Below are 16,254 nucleotides of genomic sequence, written 5' to 3'. Positions count from 1 at the left end.
GAGCATGCATATCACCATAGAACCTTCACCTGGCATTGGATGGAGAAAATGACAGAGCCCCACATAGGAGCACCGGACTGAGCTCCCAAGGTCCCGATGAGGAGCAAAAGGAGGGAGATCATGAGCAAGGAAGTCAGGACCGTGAGGAGTGCGTTTACCCATTGAGACGGTGGGACAGATCTAACGGGAGACCACCAAGTCCAGTTGGAATGGAACTGATGGAACAGGGGACCAAACCGGGCTCTCTGAATGTGGCTGACGGTGGAGGAGGACTGAGAAACCAAGGGCAACGGCAATGAATGTGAACTCTACAGCATGGACGGGCTCACTGTGAGCCTTAACCTTCACCTGGCGATGGATGGAGATAGAGACAGAGCCCCACATTGGAGCACCCGACTGAGCTCCCAAAGTTCTGATGAGGAGCGGATGGAGAGAGTTCATGAGAAAGAAAGTCAGAACCATGAGGGACGCGTTCACCCACTGAGACGGCAGGACAGAACTAATGGGAGACCACCAAGTCCACTTGGAATGGGACTGATGGAACATGCGACCAAATCGGACTCTCTGAGGGTGGCTGATGGTGGAGGCTGACCGAGGAGCCAAAGACAATGGCGATGGGCTTGGTCTCTACGACATGGACAGGCTCTGTGTGAGCCTTGTCAGTTCGGTTGCTCACCTTCCTGGACCTGGGGGGAGTTGGGAGGACCTTGGACTCAACATAGTGTAGAGAACCCTGATGGCTGTTTGGCCTCAAGAGGGAGGGAGTGGGGGTGTGGGTGGAGGGGAGGGGAGGGAAGGGGGAGGAGGAGGGGAGGAGATGGCAATTTTTAATAAAAAATAAATAAACTGGAAAAAAAATAAACTCCATTGATTTTGTGTACTTTTTGTTGTGTTTTAGTATTTTGTTCTATTCATTTACTTTTTGATTCTACATATTCTGCTTTTCATTTATTCTTGTTTTTTTTTTTTCCTGATTCATTATTTTAGAGAGATGGTGAGGGAGGAACCTGAAGTTGGGTAGGTAGGGAAGAGGGGAGTACTGGGAGGAGTTTGGGGAAAGAATAAAATCAATATATATTACATGTAAATTTTAATAAAAATGTTAAGGAAAATAAAAGAAATTGACAGGGAAAAAAGCTATCTATCATTTGGTTAGGGTTTTTCTCTTCTTTGCCTGTAGAGTTAGATATCGAAAGAAATGTTTTATAATCATCCTTAGGGAAAATTCTTGAATTTTGTTTTCTAGGAGTACAGAAGTGTCAGTTAATATTATTCCACACTTGTATCAAAACTTAGAAGATAAAATGATTGTATACTCTCTGATCTAATTGGTGACCAGCTGGCGACTGTTAGAAAAACACAATTTTATGTGGCAGATTAAAGGACTTTTTCTACACACGATTGATTTCAGATAAATAACAAGCTTGTGTAAGAACTTGGCAGATGCAAACTCCATTGAATGTCTTTGTGAAATCACCTGGAATGGGCTTCAGAATGATTTGATTCAATATGGTAATTATTTTTCAGATGTCTAGTTTAGAGCCAGAGATGTTAATTTATCTGAAATTTATACTAAACCAAGGTGGTAAGAGGAGATTCCTCCCTCATTATCCATTAAGACTCTCAGATTGCAAAGCAATAGGGGAGAGCACAATGCAATTGCCTTCACTGGGGTGCCTTTCATTTTTTAAAGATAGTATAGTTCCTGAAATTCTTGAGAATTTCATATAGAGACAACTGCTAAAACCCATGGCTCAGCAGTCCACACTGTATGATCTTGGCATTAATTCAGCTACTGGCTGACTCATGATCAACACATTAGTGGTCTTCAGTAAATAGTGTTACCCTACAGCAATCCACAGCTTCCCCTTTAAATTGTGCTAGTTATGATCTTTCATAAAGGAATAAACAAAATAGGCTAGACTTTGCAAGAAAGTCATCACAATCATTGAAAAGAAAGTTAGGTTTCATATGCTGTTTCAGACAAGTCTAATGAAAATCCTTATCAGTGACTATAAGCAGTTTTCTAATAAAGTTGAGAAAAAGTTAAAAAAAACACTAATGCAAATAAAAATGTACACTGTATAAATAAAAGATGCATGCATATACATTTGTGTGTATAAAGTAAAAAATTAATTATCAAATATTAAATGATTTTGACTTATAATCTACAAATATTATACTTATTAAAGAGCACTAAATATATATCACCTTATCTAAAAAACACATAATTTTAGCTGGAAAATTACACCAAAATTAATTAAACACATAAGTGACTTTTAGCAAACATCAGATCAGATATGAGAGCTGCAAACTATCTCCAGCATCCTGTCAGTCAATTTCATCAATATTGTCATTGCAAGCAGTTACCGAGTATTTACAATGTACTTGGCTAATATTAAATTTTAACATATTTCATGTAACGAATCTTCAATAATTATACAATATCTAATTCATTAGTTTTCAGTTCAATTCCTAATATTAGTAGTACAGAGAAACTAAAGAACTGATACAGATCAGGAACAGAATTCAAAGCTTGGCCAATCAATGATCTTCATGACACCAACGGCAAGCAAATGAGTCCAAAAGCAACTTTCATTTTTATGAATGAAAACAGACATCATTTTTAGAGCTAACATCTGCATAAACAATGACTATGTGCCATCTTGTGGTCTAATAGAGAGAACAGATACTTCTGCTGGATGAAAGGTTGAATGACCTGCTAAATGTTTTCTGACTGTTCTAGGCCTGTTCTGAGTACACAGGAAATTTACCTAACACTGCTTATGGCAAGATGACTTGAATATCACCTCAGTTACACTGGGAATTTTACATACAGTTTATTTAATCTAAATTTGAATTTATTAGTTAGTCTTGTTAAAATTAAATTTACGCCAGAATAGATATCTCAGCAGTGCAGAATGTGAACTGCTCGGGCAGACGACTAAGTTCTCAGAGCACCCTTGTAAGATGGCTCAACACTACCTGTAACTCAAGCTCTGCAGATGTCCTGGCTTCCAAAGGCACCTGTATTGAGGGGTACATGCCCCTACCCCCAACAAAATAATTCACTTCAGTAAAAATAAGAAGAGGATATTAAAAATAAATTTATAATGTGTTTTACACTGATCAAATGTCATTCATGTATCTTAAATATTTTATAGCATAAAATTAGGATATGTTCCACACTGCACCAAAGAGCATTCATGTGGCTTTTAGCTTTGTGATGGGTTCTGTTGTAAAAAATAGTGAGGAATCAAAACAGGCACCATTGTTCATTTCAAGTGTGAACTCAATTAGACCCTGCTGAGGTACTACTTGACTTTTAGGTCTTGTAGAAAATAGCCAAGCTCCTTCAAAATAAACATCCATCTCTCTTTTCCTTCAGCTTACTAAAAATACACAATAACTGATCATCTCTAACACGAAAACAGATTGTTGATTACTATCAATCTAAATAAATTCTCTGCTTTATATTTCTCATCACAAATAATCATGACAGCCAACAGGCCCATCATATGGTGTTCTGTTATACATGTTCTCAAAACGCAATTCTCAAAAGAAGGAATAGCGAAAATCCTAGTAGGTTTCTTGTCCCATAAGTAGATTTATGATATTGTTAAAATTGAAATCATCATCTCAATAACATTTATTTCTAATGCAAACTTATATGCATTTTTCCACTCCCACATTAAAATGAAAATTGCTTCTGTTCACAAATATATGGATTTTATATGTAAAACACAAAATGTTTAAAACTGCCAGTTGCTATTCCTTTTCATTCTTTAGTAGCAGAGGCAAATGCATTCAAACAAAAAGAAACTGGAATTTAGTAAACATGGTGCCATGAAAATAAAGAAAAATATTTATTTTCATGGGGGATGAATAAACGATTCTTAATTCTTTATAATCTTTGATTTTTTTTCAATCAAGGATGTGCAAAGAAGGCGTGGCCTTCAAATATTCTGTCATTTACTTACAATCAAGCCACTGTTCATTTGCCTCTTTTCTCTTCCATCGATCATTTTGTAGAAGATCCCGCCTGGATTGAACTGAGTACTCCAGACAATCACATTTCTTTGATAATACACATCCATCCCTGTTATTCTTGAATTATGTTCAACATGAGCAATCTGCTGATGACTGCCACTGTAGTTGAATGGATATACAAAACCCAGGATGTCAGTGTCATTAGCTATGTAGAGAGCTTGATCTTCAGAGCCTGCAGATCATTATAATAAAATACAAAATAGAGGAAATTTCAACTAGGGCAAAATCAATGATGTGCTTTCAAAATTATCGTCAATTGTTATTCTCTATACAGTTTCTCCCAAAGTGAAAAGCAGCTAATTTTATGTCATCTTTCGCTCTCCAGGACAATGATTTCTGTTCAACACTTTTGTAAAGTAATCTATAGCTGTCTCAGGTTTTCTAACTACGAAGCTTAATTTACGTGTATAAATTAGGCCTTTGAAAAGAATGTCTTTGGCAAATCACAACATATTGTGTTCTAATGTTTTGACTCTTGGTGTTTAGACGTTGTCCTATAGTCTCATTTAATTAAGAAAAAACCCTATGTAATTTTTTGTCTATTTGTAGATGGACCCTGAATTATTGCTACTTATGGCTACAGAAAGGAAAGGTTATTTTTTATTGTATCCATATAATTTTATATAATTTGAACTATTGAACTCTTTATTTTATTTTTTTTTCAGGGCTGGTAATACAACCCAGGGCTTTGTACAAATCCCATCACTAAACCAGATTCTGCGCTGCTTTATTATCATTTTATTATCATTTTAACAGGTTTCATTCTTTGTTATATCAAAGTTTTGTAATTTCTACTTTGTTTCCAATTAATGGAACAGCATCTCCTAATTTTGACATCTATGACATACTAATACCACTTTCATACTGATTGAAAGGTAAAACCATAGGGGAAATCTGATATTATTAAAATATAAAGAAATTGAGTTGCAAATAAAAAGTATTTCTTGCAAATAACCATGATAAAATTAATAATGTATGCTGAAATGTAGTTGAACTTGTCACATTTATGCACAAATGGTGTGCTATATTCTATCATTTTCTCCCAAATTTTGCATCACTCAATTTGATAATATATAACTCATTTAATAGTCTAAATGTTTCTCAATATTTAAAATCTTTTCGCTATTATGTTAATTCCTTTTCTTTTTTAAAGAAAACTCATGGAAACAGATATGAGTGCTACAATTTGTTAAATGAAGAACCTTATCAAGACCTTAATAACTTCCTCCAGGTCATGGAGGGTGGAAAGTGTAGTGGTAGGATTCAAATTTAAGTACACCTAGCACCATTCACACGCATGATACATGACATTAGTTTTCTCAACTAACTATGTCTTACTAAGAATACCCTGTAATTGAGACTATTAAAGCTATATAATTTTGTAAAACTACATGAACAATAAAATCTATATATTCAATAGTCTAGGACCCATATCTGTCATTTGAACTTTTTTTTAAAAAAACTGTATCAATAAGCTGAAAAGATATGAATTTAGAAATATGATTTTATATTCAAACTTTAAGAGGTCTCACACAAAAAGGTCCTCTCTTTATAATACTTTTCCTTATGATTTCACTGTGATACAGTGGTCCGAAAATTTCTTACATTTACATAGAATCATCAATGGAAACACAGTTTTTAGGCCATCAGACTTGTGCTTAAACTTTTTATTCTACTGACAAGTTGCTTCAAACACAAAGTAATTTTAACATTTTTCTCTATATTTGATAATTCTCTCTGTAAGTCACTTAGAATTAGACTATTTATGAGAATAAGGTAGAGAGAAAAGTGATCAAGGTCTAGTGGTCGACTGAGCAGGGGGCAATGGAGGCCACAGTGACCTACTGCATATATTATAAAAATTCCACAAAGGAGACTTTAGAAGTTTCCAGAATAAGGAAATAATGTTTTTGATTAAATGGAAATACAACAAACATTTCAAAATAAAAATAAAAAGCCACATCGATTGCCGCTAATCTATAAATATTTTATATTATTATGAATGAATAATTTAAAGAATACTACATTTTGCTAAAATTCAATATACATAATTTTCCCCATAAGATATTCATGACAACATTGAAATGGCTTTTTAATTACCTTACCTTTTGCTATGCAGCTGTTGTTTTTTTCTTGAAAGTTCTGGTCACAGACACATTTATATGATCCGTGTGTGTTTATACAATGCTGGGAGCAGACACCAAACACCAGGCATTCATTGAGATCTACAAGAGAAGAGCTCAAAATCTACCTCCACCATTGCAAGACAAGGACTATTGTGAGAACTAAGAGAAACCCTGAACACCCATTAGCAAGTCCACAGAGCGAAGTCAGCAATAAGTTAAGGAACTGATGTCTGTGATTCAAAACATACCACTGAATTAACTGAGAACTAAGAAGGTCAGGTTGTCTCACTCAGTATAATTTTGTCCAGTTCTATCCATTTACCGGAAAATTTTGTGATTTAATTTTTATGTACAGCTGAGGGATATCCATTGTTTTTACCACATTTTTGTTGTCCATTTATCTGTTGATGGGTATAAAATTGTTTTCATGGTTTTTATTTTTATTGAGCTCTACATTTTTCTCTGCTCCCCTCCCTGCCTCTCCCCTTTCCCCAAACCCTCCCCCAAGGTTCCCATGCTCCCAATTTACTCATGAGATCTTGTTTTTTTTCTACTTCCCATATAGATTAGATCTATGTAAGTCTCTCTTGGTGTCCTCATTGTTGTCTAAGTTCTCTGGGACTGTGGTTTGTAGGCTGGTTCCCTTTGCTTTATGTTTAAACATAATTACATATAATTAATAGACACAGGAAAAGGAAAAATGGTTTATTCAAATAGAGAAAAATTAGTTTATAAACTTTCAGTGATTCATGGTAGTAAGAAAATAGGTAATATGAGTCAATTACTCAAAGTATATAAAAACATAGCATTCATCTTCTTTGTGTGAGTATAATGAATTAGTTTTTTCATATTGTCTGATAAACTATAAAGTCGTTTTTAAACCAGAAATTTAAAGAGACGAAAGCTAGAATAAGAAGTTATTTTAGAATGTTTATGGGGCTGGGGAGATAGTTCATTGAGTATAGGGCTTGATGAACATGCATGAGGAACTGAGTTTAGATACCCATTCTCTACATAAAATGCTAGGCAACACAGAAGCACCTGTAATACTAACACTTGGAAAAGGGGAACACCGTGAAGAAAAGGATTTCTAGGGTTGGTTGGACAGCAAATGTAACCAATCACTGAAGTTCAGTTTTAGTGAGAGATTTCATCTCACCAAAAGGAGGTGGAAAGTTACAGAGCAATGAGGTAAAAATCTAACCTTCATATCTTCACAAAAACTCATATATACTTACATATCACAAAATTACTAATAAAATTAATAAAAAGAATTTTTATTTAGTGTAAAAATTCCAGCCAGTTATTAGATATTATCTTAAATTATAATAACAGATAAATATTATAAAGTGTTTTTATCAGAGAAAATTGCAAAAATGTACATATTTGGTAGTGTACTTCATAACTCTATAGGTAAAGCACTAATGGAATTATGTTTACCTATAACTTACTTTGGTATTCTCTTTACTACATGCCCAACTTTACAAGATTACAAGTCAGTTGACAAGGAAGTCATTTAGACACTGACTTTGGATTTTTAAAGACATTTTATGAAGGATTGTTTAAAACATGATGCTAGTACAAAAGCATACAAGTTTCTCAAAGTAAATTATCTGTCACAACATGACAAATGCCACTGTCAAGAGAAATGGATCTTCTCAAACATTCTTTCATGAAATGAGTCTAATACTTTGATAGTTCTTAACCAATAAATTCATCATTTGCATTTCAAAACAGAATTGCTATGGCACAATTGAAATTCCTGCTGGTCTGAATTTATTTGTTCAGAGATGTATTGTAGTCTCAGAGGTGGTTAGCTTAGACACGAAAACAAACAACCTCATCACTCTCTTTCTCTCTCCCTTCCTCCCTCCCTCTCTCTCCCTCTCCTCCTTCTCTCAAAACTGAAATGGCAGCACATAGCTAGACATAGCTTTTATGAAAATCATTCTCTGTCACCTCACAACTTAGCAGCCTTGGGAATCTATATAAGCCAAGGATTTGAGCGCAAGCTGTTGAGGAAACATACTTTACCTTCACACTGTCTGCCTTTCATGTTTCTCCGAAACCCAGGTTTGCAGCGACAGAAAACAGATGTTTTTATTTGATTACAAAACGCATCATCTCCACATGGATTCCCATCGTCCTCACAGGTGTGTTCACGGAGACCTAGGGTTTAAGGATAGTAGAATCAAAACTAATATGATTCTGGTTTTTGAGTTGGGAGTTTATTTTTTACTTTGAAGTAGTTGTTTTATTGCATGAGAAATTTCTATTAAAGATGCAGTTTTCTATGCATTCATACCCTCTTTTCCTATAAAGGTAAAATGGCAGAAAAAGACTGAGCTCATTACACTAAATACAGCTGAGAGAGCTGTTGACACAGATATTGACAATTGATGTCAAGACACAATACTTCCTAAAACTGAATAACAAGTAAATGATTTTCCCGAAAGGCCATCATCAGAACATTTACCCATCCCACATCCTTCTCCAAAGAGAAATAACCTTTCCTATCAACGACCTCAAGATTTTTACTACCTCCCTGCACAAGAGTTTGTCAAGGGCTAACGCGTTACTCCAGTCAAAAGGCTAAATCCATAGCTGGTTCCAATTTTAGTCAGGACACACTAATAAAAACACATCTGAATGGAAAACTGGTTAAAATGCAATTAGAACAAGGGAAGACTGCCCTGTAATTTTAGCACGGTATTTCATTTCACTACTTTATTTTCCATTAAGGAAATTATTTTTAAATGTAAACAAACCAGAGGAATTCGTGGTATAGAGTTGTCTCTATACCACATCAACTAAATAAATTTCAAAAATAATAGCAATTTTAAAAATTGAATTAGGGAGATCATGAGCAAGGAAGTCAGGACCGTGAGGGGTGCGTTCACCCATTGAGACGGTGGGACAGAACTAACGGGAGATCACCAAGTCCAGTTGGAATGGGACTGATGGAACGCGACCAAACCGGACTCTCTGAATGTGGCTGATGGTGGAGGAGGACTGAGAAACCAAGGACAACGGCGATGAGCTTGAACTCTACAGCATGGACGGGCTCACTGTGAGCCTTGTCAGTTTGGTTGCTCACCTTCCTGGACTTAGGGGGAGCTGGGAGGACCTTGGACTTAACATAGTGAAGGGAACCCTGATGGCTTTGGCTTGGAGAAGGAGGGAGTGGGGGTATGGGTGGAAGGGAGGGGAGGGAAGGGGGAGGAGGAGGGGAGGAGATGGAAATTTTTAATAAAAAAATGAGAAAAAAATTGAATTAGTATGATATGTCCTCGCTGATATACAAAAATTCAAATAATTAAAATAAACTTTAATGAAGATACTTGTAGTTCTATCTCAGTCATAAAACTGAGTGATGTTCCAAGAAATGTTCCTTCAACCAAGTACACCGTGAAGAGTTGCCTCCAGACAAGAGTAGAAAATTCCATGTTAGAAATCTGTCTTTCTGTACTTTCTTAATAGAAACTGCATACTCTTTGTGCAGCCTTGTTCATCTGAACCGTCTTCACAGTCATCGAGCCCATCACATTGCAGATCCATGGGGATGCACTTTTTGTTGCTGCAAGCAAACTCATCCTTCTTACAAGGCTTGGCTTTGAATGACAGCTCACCTGTGTAATCATTGAAAAAGTGGTTAGTGTTTCACAACATAAGACTGAAAATATAGAGCTCACGATGTCTTCAAGAACATACTAAATGGTATGCAAACATACATTTTATATCTTAAAATAGAAGTTTTAGGGCCTAAATCAAATATATTTTTAGAGTTTTTGAATTTGGAAAAAAATAAATATTCCTTATATTAGCCAATACCCAGTGTTTATGAGAAAATGTATAAAATGTCCCATGCAGAATTTTTAAATAATGTATACACATTTTTATTTATTCTTTCAGAATTTTATATTGTATATTTTGATCATATTCATTTTCTTCCCCAACAATTTTCAGATCTCACCCCCCATTTTCCTACCCAAATTCATATTTCTCTCTTTCTCCCTTTCTCTCTCCCCGTCTCTCTCTCCCCCTTCTCTCTCTCCCCTTTCTCTCTCTCTCTCTCTCTCTCTCTCTCTCTCTCTCTCTCTCTCTCTCTCTGTGGGTGTGTGGGTGTGTGTCTGTGTGTGTGTGTCTGTGTGTCTGTGTGTCTCTCTGTCTCTGTCTCTCTCATTTAAATGAACAAATAAATAACAGGAAAAGAAGAAAACCAAAATGTCCAGCTTGTCTTGGCCAGTCCTTCCTGAGTATGGAGCCTGCCCCTGGAGTGCGCTCGTTATACCCAATGTAACTTCCTTGAAGAAAATGGACTTTTCCTCTGCAAGCAGTCATCAATTGTGAATTTCCTCTTGGCTGGGAGAGGAACGTCCACTCCCTGCAACCATCTGAGCTGTGTTTGTTGTCTAACTTCAGCTTGTATAAGACTCGTGTACATTGTCATGGTTTCAGAGAGTTAATATGTACATATGCTCCATTGTCTGGAAAACACTATTCCCTTGAAGTCATCCATCTCCTCTCCCTTTTATAGCATTTCTGTTCCCTCTTTCACACAGGCCTCTGCTGTGGGAAAGAAAGTGTGATAACACACTACTTTGGGTTGGTCATTTCATCGTCTCTTATTCTATTTACATTGACTAATTGTGAATTTCTATATTAATTATTAATTTTATTTATTAATTATTACTTTCTATTAGAGTACTCTAACAGATGCTTATCTGGAGAGGATTAAATATGCACTGTTCTGTGGGTCAGTATTGCATTTTATTGCTCTGTGCATTTAGCACAATAATGGTAGCAGGATTCACAATAAGGTCCATGGCCTGTCTAAACTCAGATTCTTACCTTCATCAGTAGTGTTAGTCATGAGTTCTATCTGGTAAATTGAGCCTTTAGTCTAATTTCAGAAAGACGTAGGTTACTCTTACATCATTTGTGTTACTGTTAAACAATGGTCTTAATCTTGTCAGTCTGATCATTTATATTGCATCAGGTTTCACATGTATGTATTGGCCAATGATCAGTGTTTCTTTTGGTAGTATTCATAGTACCATTCACTTCTATAAAGCTATCCAGTAGGAATGCAGCTCCAGTTCAGTATCAGATAGATTTTTTCCACATTTTCTAATTCAAGTATGTGATATCTTCAGCAATACTGTCTCACTATCAAGTTCTAGAGTTTAATCCATTGCATCAACAATAAAATACAATTTGTGTGGGTGGAGGGCATCTATGGGAACCCATGGATCAACAGTTGGGGAGAGAAAGGGGAGAAGGAGGGGAGGGAGGGGGGAGGAGGAGGGAAGGAGATGGAAATTTTTAAATATAAAAAAAAAAATAAACCATGAGAAAAAAAAAACAGTTCAAAAATTATAGAACCATTCCTAGTACTAGGAATTTTATTTGGCATCATATGATATCAAGTTGGGTATTATACTCTTTCTAAATATGTTAACACCATTTAAACTTTTTTATAAGTCTATACATCTTAGTAATCTGTATTAAAAGGCTTTCACTGTGATCTTTTAAATGATGATGATTTTTTTGGCTGATCGAGACAGGCTTAAATGATGTTGGGTCCAGTATGTTCTCTGAACCATCTTTGTTACACATGTACCATTGGTGTAGGGACCTTTACTATCTCAAATTTAAGAGAAAAATGCTGTTTTTACACATACTTTATACAGATATTCTCACCTCCCTCTCTATTTTTGACAACGAATTCTTTAAAATCAAATTGTTTCTCTCATGATATTAATATTTTCTTGGATGAAGTGTCATAGTAGGGGGCATTGGATAAAGCCATTCACCCTTTTTATGCAGATGAAATGATAGGAGGTTACTTTAGAATGGCTGTTTCAACTGTGCTGCCTGGAAATAGACCTTCCTAGAACCACAAGGAATTCTTTGCTGTAATTTTAAGTAGTAAATTTATTCTCTTATCTTGCAACTTGCTTATAAATCAATAATTCCAATTAGACAGATTTACCATTGCAGTGATCTTCATCAGAGTTGTCCCCACAGTCATTAATCCCATTGCATGTTTTCTCAAGCTGTAGGCAGATTCTGTCATTTCTGCATCTGTGAGGCCTTGAGGGTGGGCAAAGAAATTTGACTGAAAGAACAATAACAGAGAGAAACAAAGTGACTCTTTCAGGTGCATGGAGTTATTAAGAATGTACGTTGCTTTGAATCAGATAACCCGGCTTTTGTCTTGAGGTGGAAAATGACTAATCTTGGAGACTAGAAAAAAAAGAATCTTTCGTTTTTCAAGTCACTAATCACTGAAGGGTACATAGTTAAAAAGTATAAAATGGGGTAAGAAAGGAAGCAAGTTTCAGGGTCAGATTTTCAGTTCTGATCTCACTGGATGTATGACAGGATAAAATATCAACCTTTGGTCCTGGTTCCTTAACACTCTCTGTTTAAACATATATTTAGATATGTACTTAAAGTTGGTGAGGAAATCTTTGTTATTCATTTTAGTGTGTGATAATGAAAGTCAGAAAAGTTTATCCATCTTATTCTTCAGTATTCTGTCCCTAAATTAAAAGCTATCTCTAATTATTACTCATATGTAGAAGTATGCTCTGCTCTATCCTTGGTACTGAATTGCTTCCTCTTGAATTCTTCCTATAGTTGCTCTTAATTATACTCATTAATTTATCTGTGCTTATGTGCTAAATTTTGTCAGTTTTCTGCCTAGATCTGTGATCTCCAGAGTGTCTGGAAGTACAATCTACTTAAAGTATTTTAACTGCAACAAATTCACTAGTCTGCTAATACTGTCCTCTGACTGCATCAATTAACATTTAAGATATGGCTATCACCACGGTTTTGTTAATGGCACATCATAGCAAGAAATTTGGAATTATTCTAAATTCTTTACCATCAATAATTCATAACTTTATGTAGTTATGACACATTGTAGATACTGTCCCCAGACATATCGTTGTCTTTCTAATTCCCTAACAGTTATCATAAAAATGCCTTAGTTTTAAAATCTCCTATAAACCTATATCTTAAATATTCTCTGATACATTTCACATGCTCAGAGAAACTATCAACCTAACACATTATTCTTATCTCCTCTAGAGTAATCTATCTCTTTCTATGTAAGATTTAAGACACTTTGCATGACCTAATAGACTTTTCATTATCTTGTCCTTATCACTCCTACAGCTTGACTTCTTATCTTTTTGAAGAGTCTACCTGTCTACTTCATTTCTGTTCCTGGACACGAGTGACTCTCTTACAAGTCCTTGATTTAATTAAATCCTGTTGTATTTCCAGGACATTCTTTCATTTTATAGCCTGTTATGATTGTCTCTTACTTTATTTAAGTTTCATGTTGTTCCACGTTTGAAGTTATTGTAACTTACTAACACCTTCCAGAATTTTATTAGCATATCTTCACTTTTGTATATGAAAAAAAAAGATTCAAATCAAATATGGTAACTATCTTCAGGTACCATGCAAGACTGAAAAATGTTATTATTTGAAGTCATAGAATAGTAGTGAAATCTCCAGGAAACTAGTGGGAAACACCTTCATGAGGTGGTCAGGGAGACTCCAGAGATATACCAAACAAAAAGCTTCTTTCCGTTGTTCCTGTTCTTAACCACAACTAGATGACTAAGGCTTGTTTCTGAGATCATCAAAAACTTTTATTGCCTTACAGAGAACCAGGCTAAAATGGGAGCCTCCTCTCTGACAGTTTTTGTAGCCCAGGAGTTAGAGTCTTCTAGGTGAGAATAGGTTTCTAAAATATTTACACACTATGTATCTGAGCTGCCAGGCAATATGTGGCCACTTGTGAATTAATGGTAATACTATTGTGAACATGGCCAAACATTCTCGGAGTGAATTTTAACTTCACCCCAGAGAAACAATGCTGTGTGGTAATTTCTTCCAAGGTAGCACACATATTTTTATATACAAACCCATTAAAACACAGGGTGTTCTAAAGAAGATAAAACATTACATTCAACAAGAAAACTGTTAGGGAAGAAGGGTGTTAAGATACCGGGTGTGCAAATGAAGGTAAAAAAAAAGATTTATTCTAATAAAAGAACTTTAAGATTAGGAAGCAAGCAATTTACTGACTTCAGAAAATCAGTGAAGCTGACCAGATTCACTGACTTCCTTTCTGCAAGCATGTGTCAGCAGTAATGATTACTGTAAGAGACTGGGAAGTCAACATTCCTAGAAGGGGCTTCAAGTAACCAAACCACCTAGAAGAGACAGAGACCATACAGAATGTCTGAATGCTGTCAGACTTATTAGACTGCATGGCAGAAGTAGAAAACAGACAAATAAGCTAGAAGAAGTAGGGTCCAGCTGAACTGCCTGGAAGAAGTTTACACAAACCAAAATGCCTGGAATGAACGTTCTTCAATTTGCCAAGCTTCTTGCAAATGGTGCTGTGAGTTCACCTCAAAATGGTGGGCTTTTAATGATGTAGTTATCTTTGTTCATTTCTGTCCCTACAAGTAACACTCACCATTCTGTAAACTAAGTAAACTCAACAATTCTTTAAGTAAGACGCTGGTGGTGTTTTTCGTTTATTTATGCTGTTGGCTCCCTATCTGCAGTAAGTAGACTGATCATACCTCTCAAGGAATAGTGTCATACATGGTAATTCATTGTTGGCATCATAAACTGAAACAAAACTCATGGCAGTGCCATTTTGTTAAACAGAGTTAGTGGCAACCTGCCTTTTAAACATATATATATATATATATATATATATATATATATATATATATGTTCATCACAAAATACTATCAGAGAAGCCTCTTTCTAATAAATGACAGTGAGTGTAAAAGCTCATTTATACACAAAGTTTAAAGAATAAGTGATGGATATGTGCTCAACCTTAAACACATATTGTATAATTCCCTATAAAACTCAAGGAACACAGTAAAAGAAGAGGAAGCAAAAAATATAAGAGCCAGAAAATATAAGTAATGGATGCAAAATGCCACCTTCTCCACAAGACCCAGTCATTGTAACCATGGACTCAAAGGAGTGATAAATGCCTTCCCTGGATTTGGACAAGAAGAAGCTGGTCAGTAGCCAGGCATAATTAGAGGACTGTCTCAGATGGCCCCACCTTTCACCACTGAATTATTTGCTACTGTCATGTTAATGGAGAAGAGGATTCAAAGCTTTCAGTTAAGTGCCACTGGTAACTTCCCCAGGCTCCAATACATAGTTCCTACAGGGTGGTCACACATACTGTGATAGTTAAACTAAATGGAACATAAAATTAAACCAAATGTCACGGATCTTGGAAAGAGAATAGAAGGGAAGGTAGGAGGTTAATAAGGATGGGGTAAAATAAGAAAGGGCAGGAAATGAGCTGTTAGTCCTTATGTGGATGCATTGTTTAAACCATTACAGCTCTATTTGCTTCTACACATGAGCTAACAACTTATTTAAGATCCTTAATGACTTGACACTGTTTGAGAGTCTAAGGACCAGAGACTAGATAGCCCAGAGAACTAGCACAAACCAATTAGTAGTGGTCTTTAAAAAATAAAAATATGACTCCTAATAATAACTTGCAAATTCGGTTATACCAATAGATCTTACAAAATGTCTTACTCTCCTATCATCAGAGATGCTTCCTCCTTCATAACACAGGATCAAGTGCAGAAAATAACAGCCAGACATGAGAGGGAGGAGGGGAGAGAGAGGGAGAGAGAGGGAGAGAGGGAGAGAGAGAGAGAGAGAGAGAGAGAGAGAGAGACCTTGGAGCACACAATTCTAAATGGGAAATCTCTATTAAATTTGTCACCTCAGACTTCAGAGAACCACTGCCTCGGCATCTCTGCTACCTCCTACTTTTGAGCTGTAAAGGAACATAAGTGTTCAAGTTTCTCCATTAAACTATGGTTTGCTCTGTTTCCTGGCTTTTACATTTAATTCTAGTCTCCAAATTGTCGTTTTTTTTTCTGGTTTGTTTTAAATTTGCATTATTTCCTTTTTCCTTTTCCTAGTTATATATCACTCAGACCCAGATGAAAATGTTACTTCACTTATTTCAAGATGGAACATTTTTTCTTCC

At 35.8% G+C, this 16,254-nt stretch overlaps 1 protein-coding gene across 1 annotated transcript in view; it reads right to left on the bottom strand.

The window, feature by feature from the left end:
• The window catches only part of Lrp1b (LDL receptor related protein 1B), a 1,542,993-nt gene that overhangs the window by 98,371 nt on the left and 1,428,368 nt on the right, over positions 1 to 16,254 (bottom strand). The window contains exons 73-77 of the mRNA XM_042055373.1: positions 12,172 to 12,297; positions 9,668 to 9,805; positions 8,211 to 8,345; positions 6,156 to 6,275; positions 3,981 to 4,222 (exon numbers count right to left, since the gene is read on the bottom strand). Coding sequence (XP_041911307.1) covers positions 3,981 to 4,222; positions 6,156 to 6,275; positions 8,211 to 8,345; positions 9,668 to 9,805; positions 12,172 to 12,297 — 761 coding nt within the window. The remainder of the gene's footprint in view (positions 1 to 3,980; positions 4,223 to 6,155; positions 6,276 to 8,210; positions 8,346 to 9,667; positions 9,806 to 12,171; positions 12,298 to 16,254) is intronic.

The sequence above is a fragment of the Arvicola amphibius genome, chromosome 7 (assembly GCF_903992535.2).
Source record: "Arvicola amphibius chromosome 7, mArvAmp1.2, whole genome shotgun sequence".
NCBI classification, from domain to species: domain Eukaryota; kingdom Metazoa; phylum Chordata; class Mammalia; order Rodentia; family Cricetidae; genus Arvicola; species Arvicola amphibius.
The sequence above is the reverse complement of the archived record's forward strand: the minus strand, read 5'-3'. Positions and strand labels throughout refer to the sequence as shown.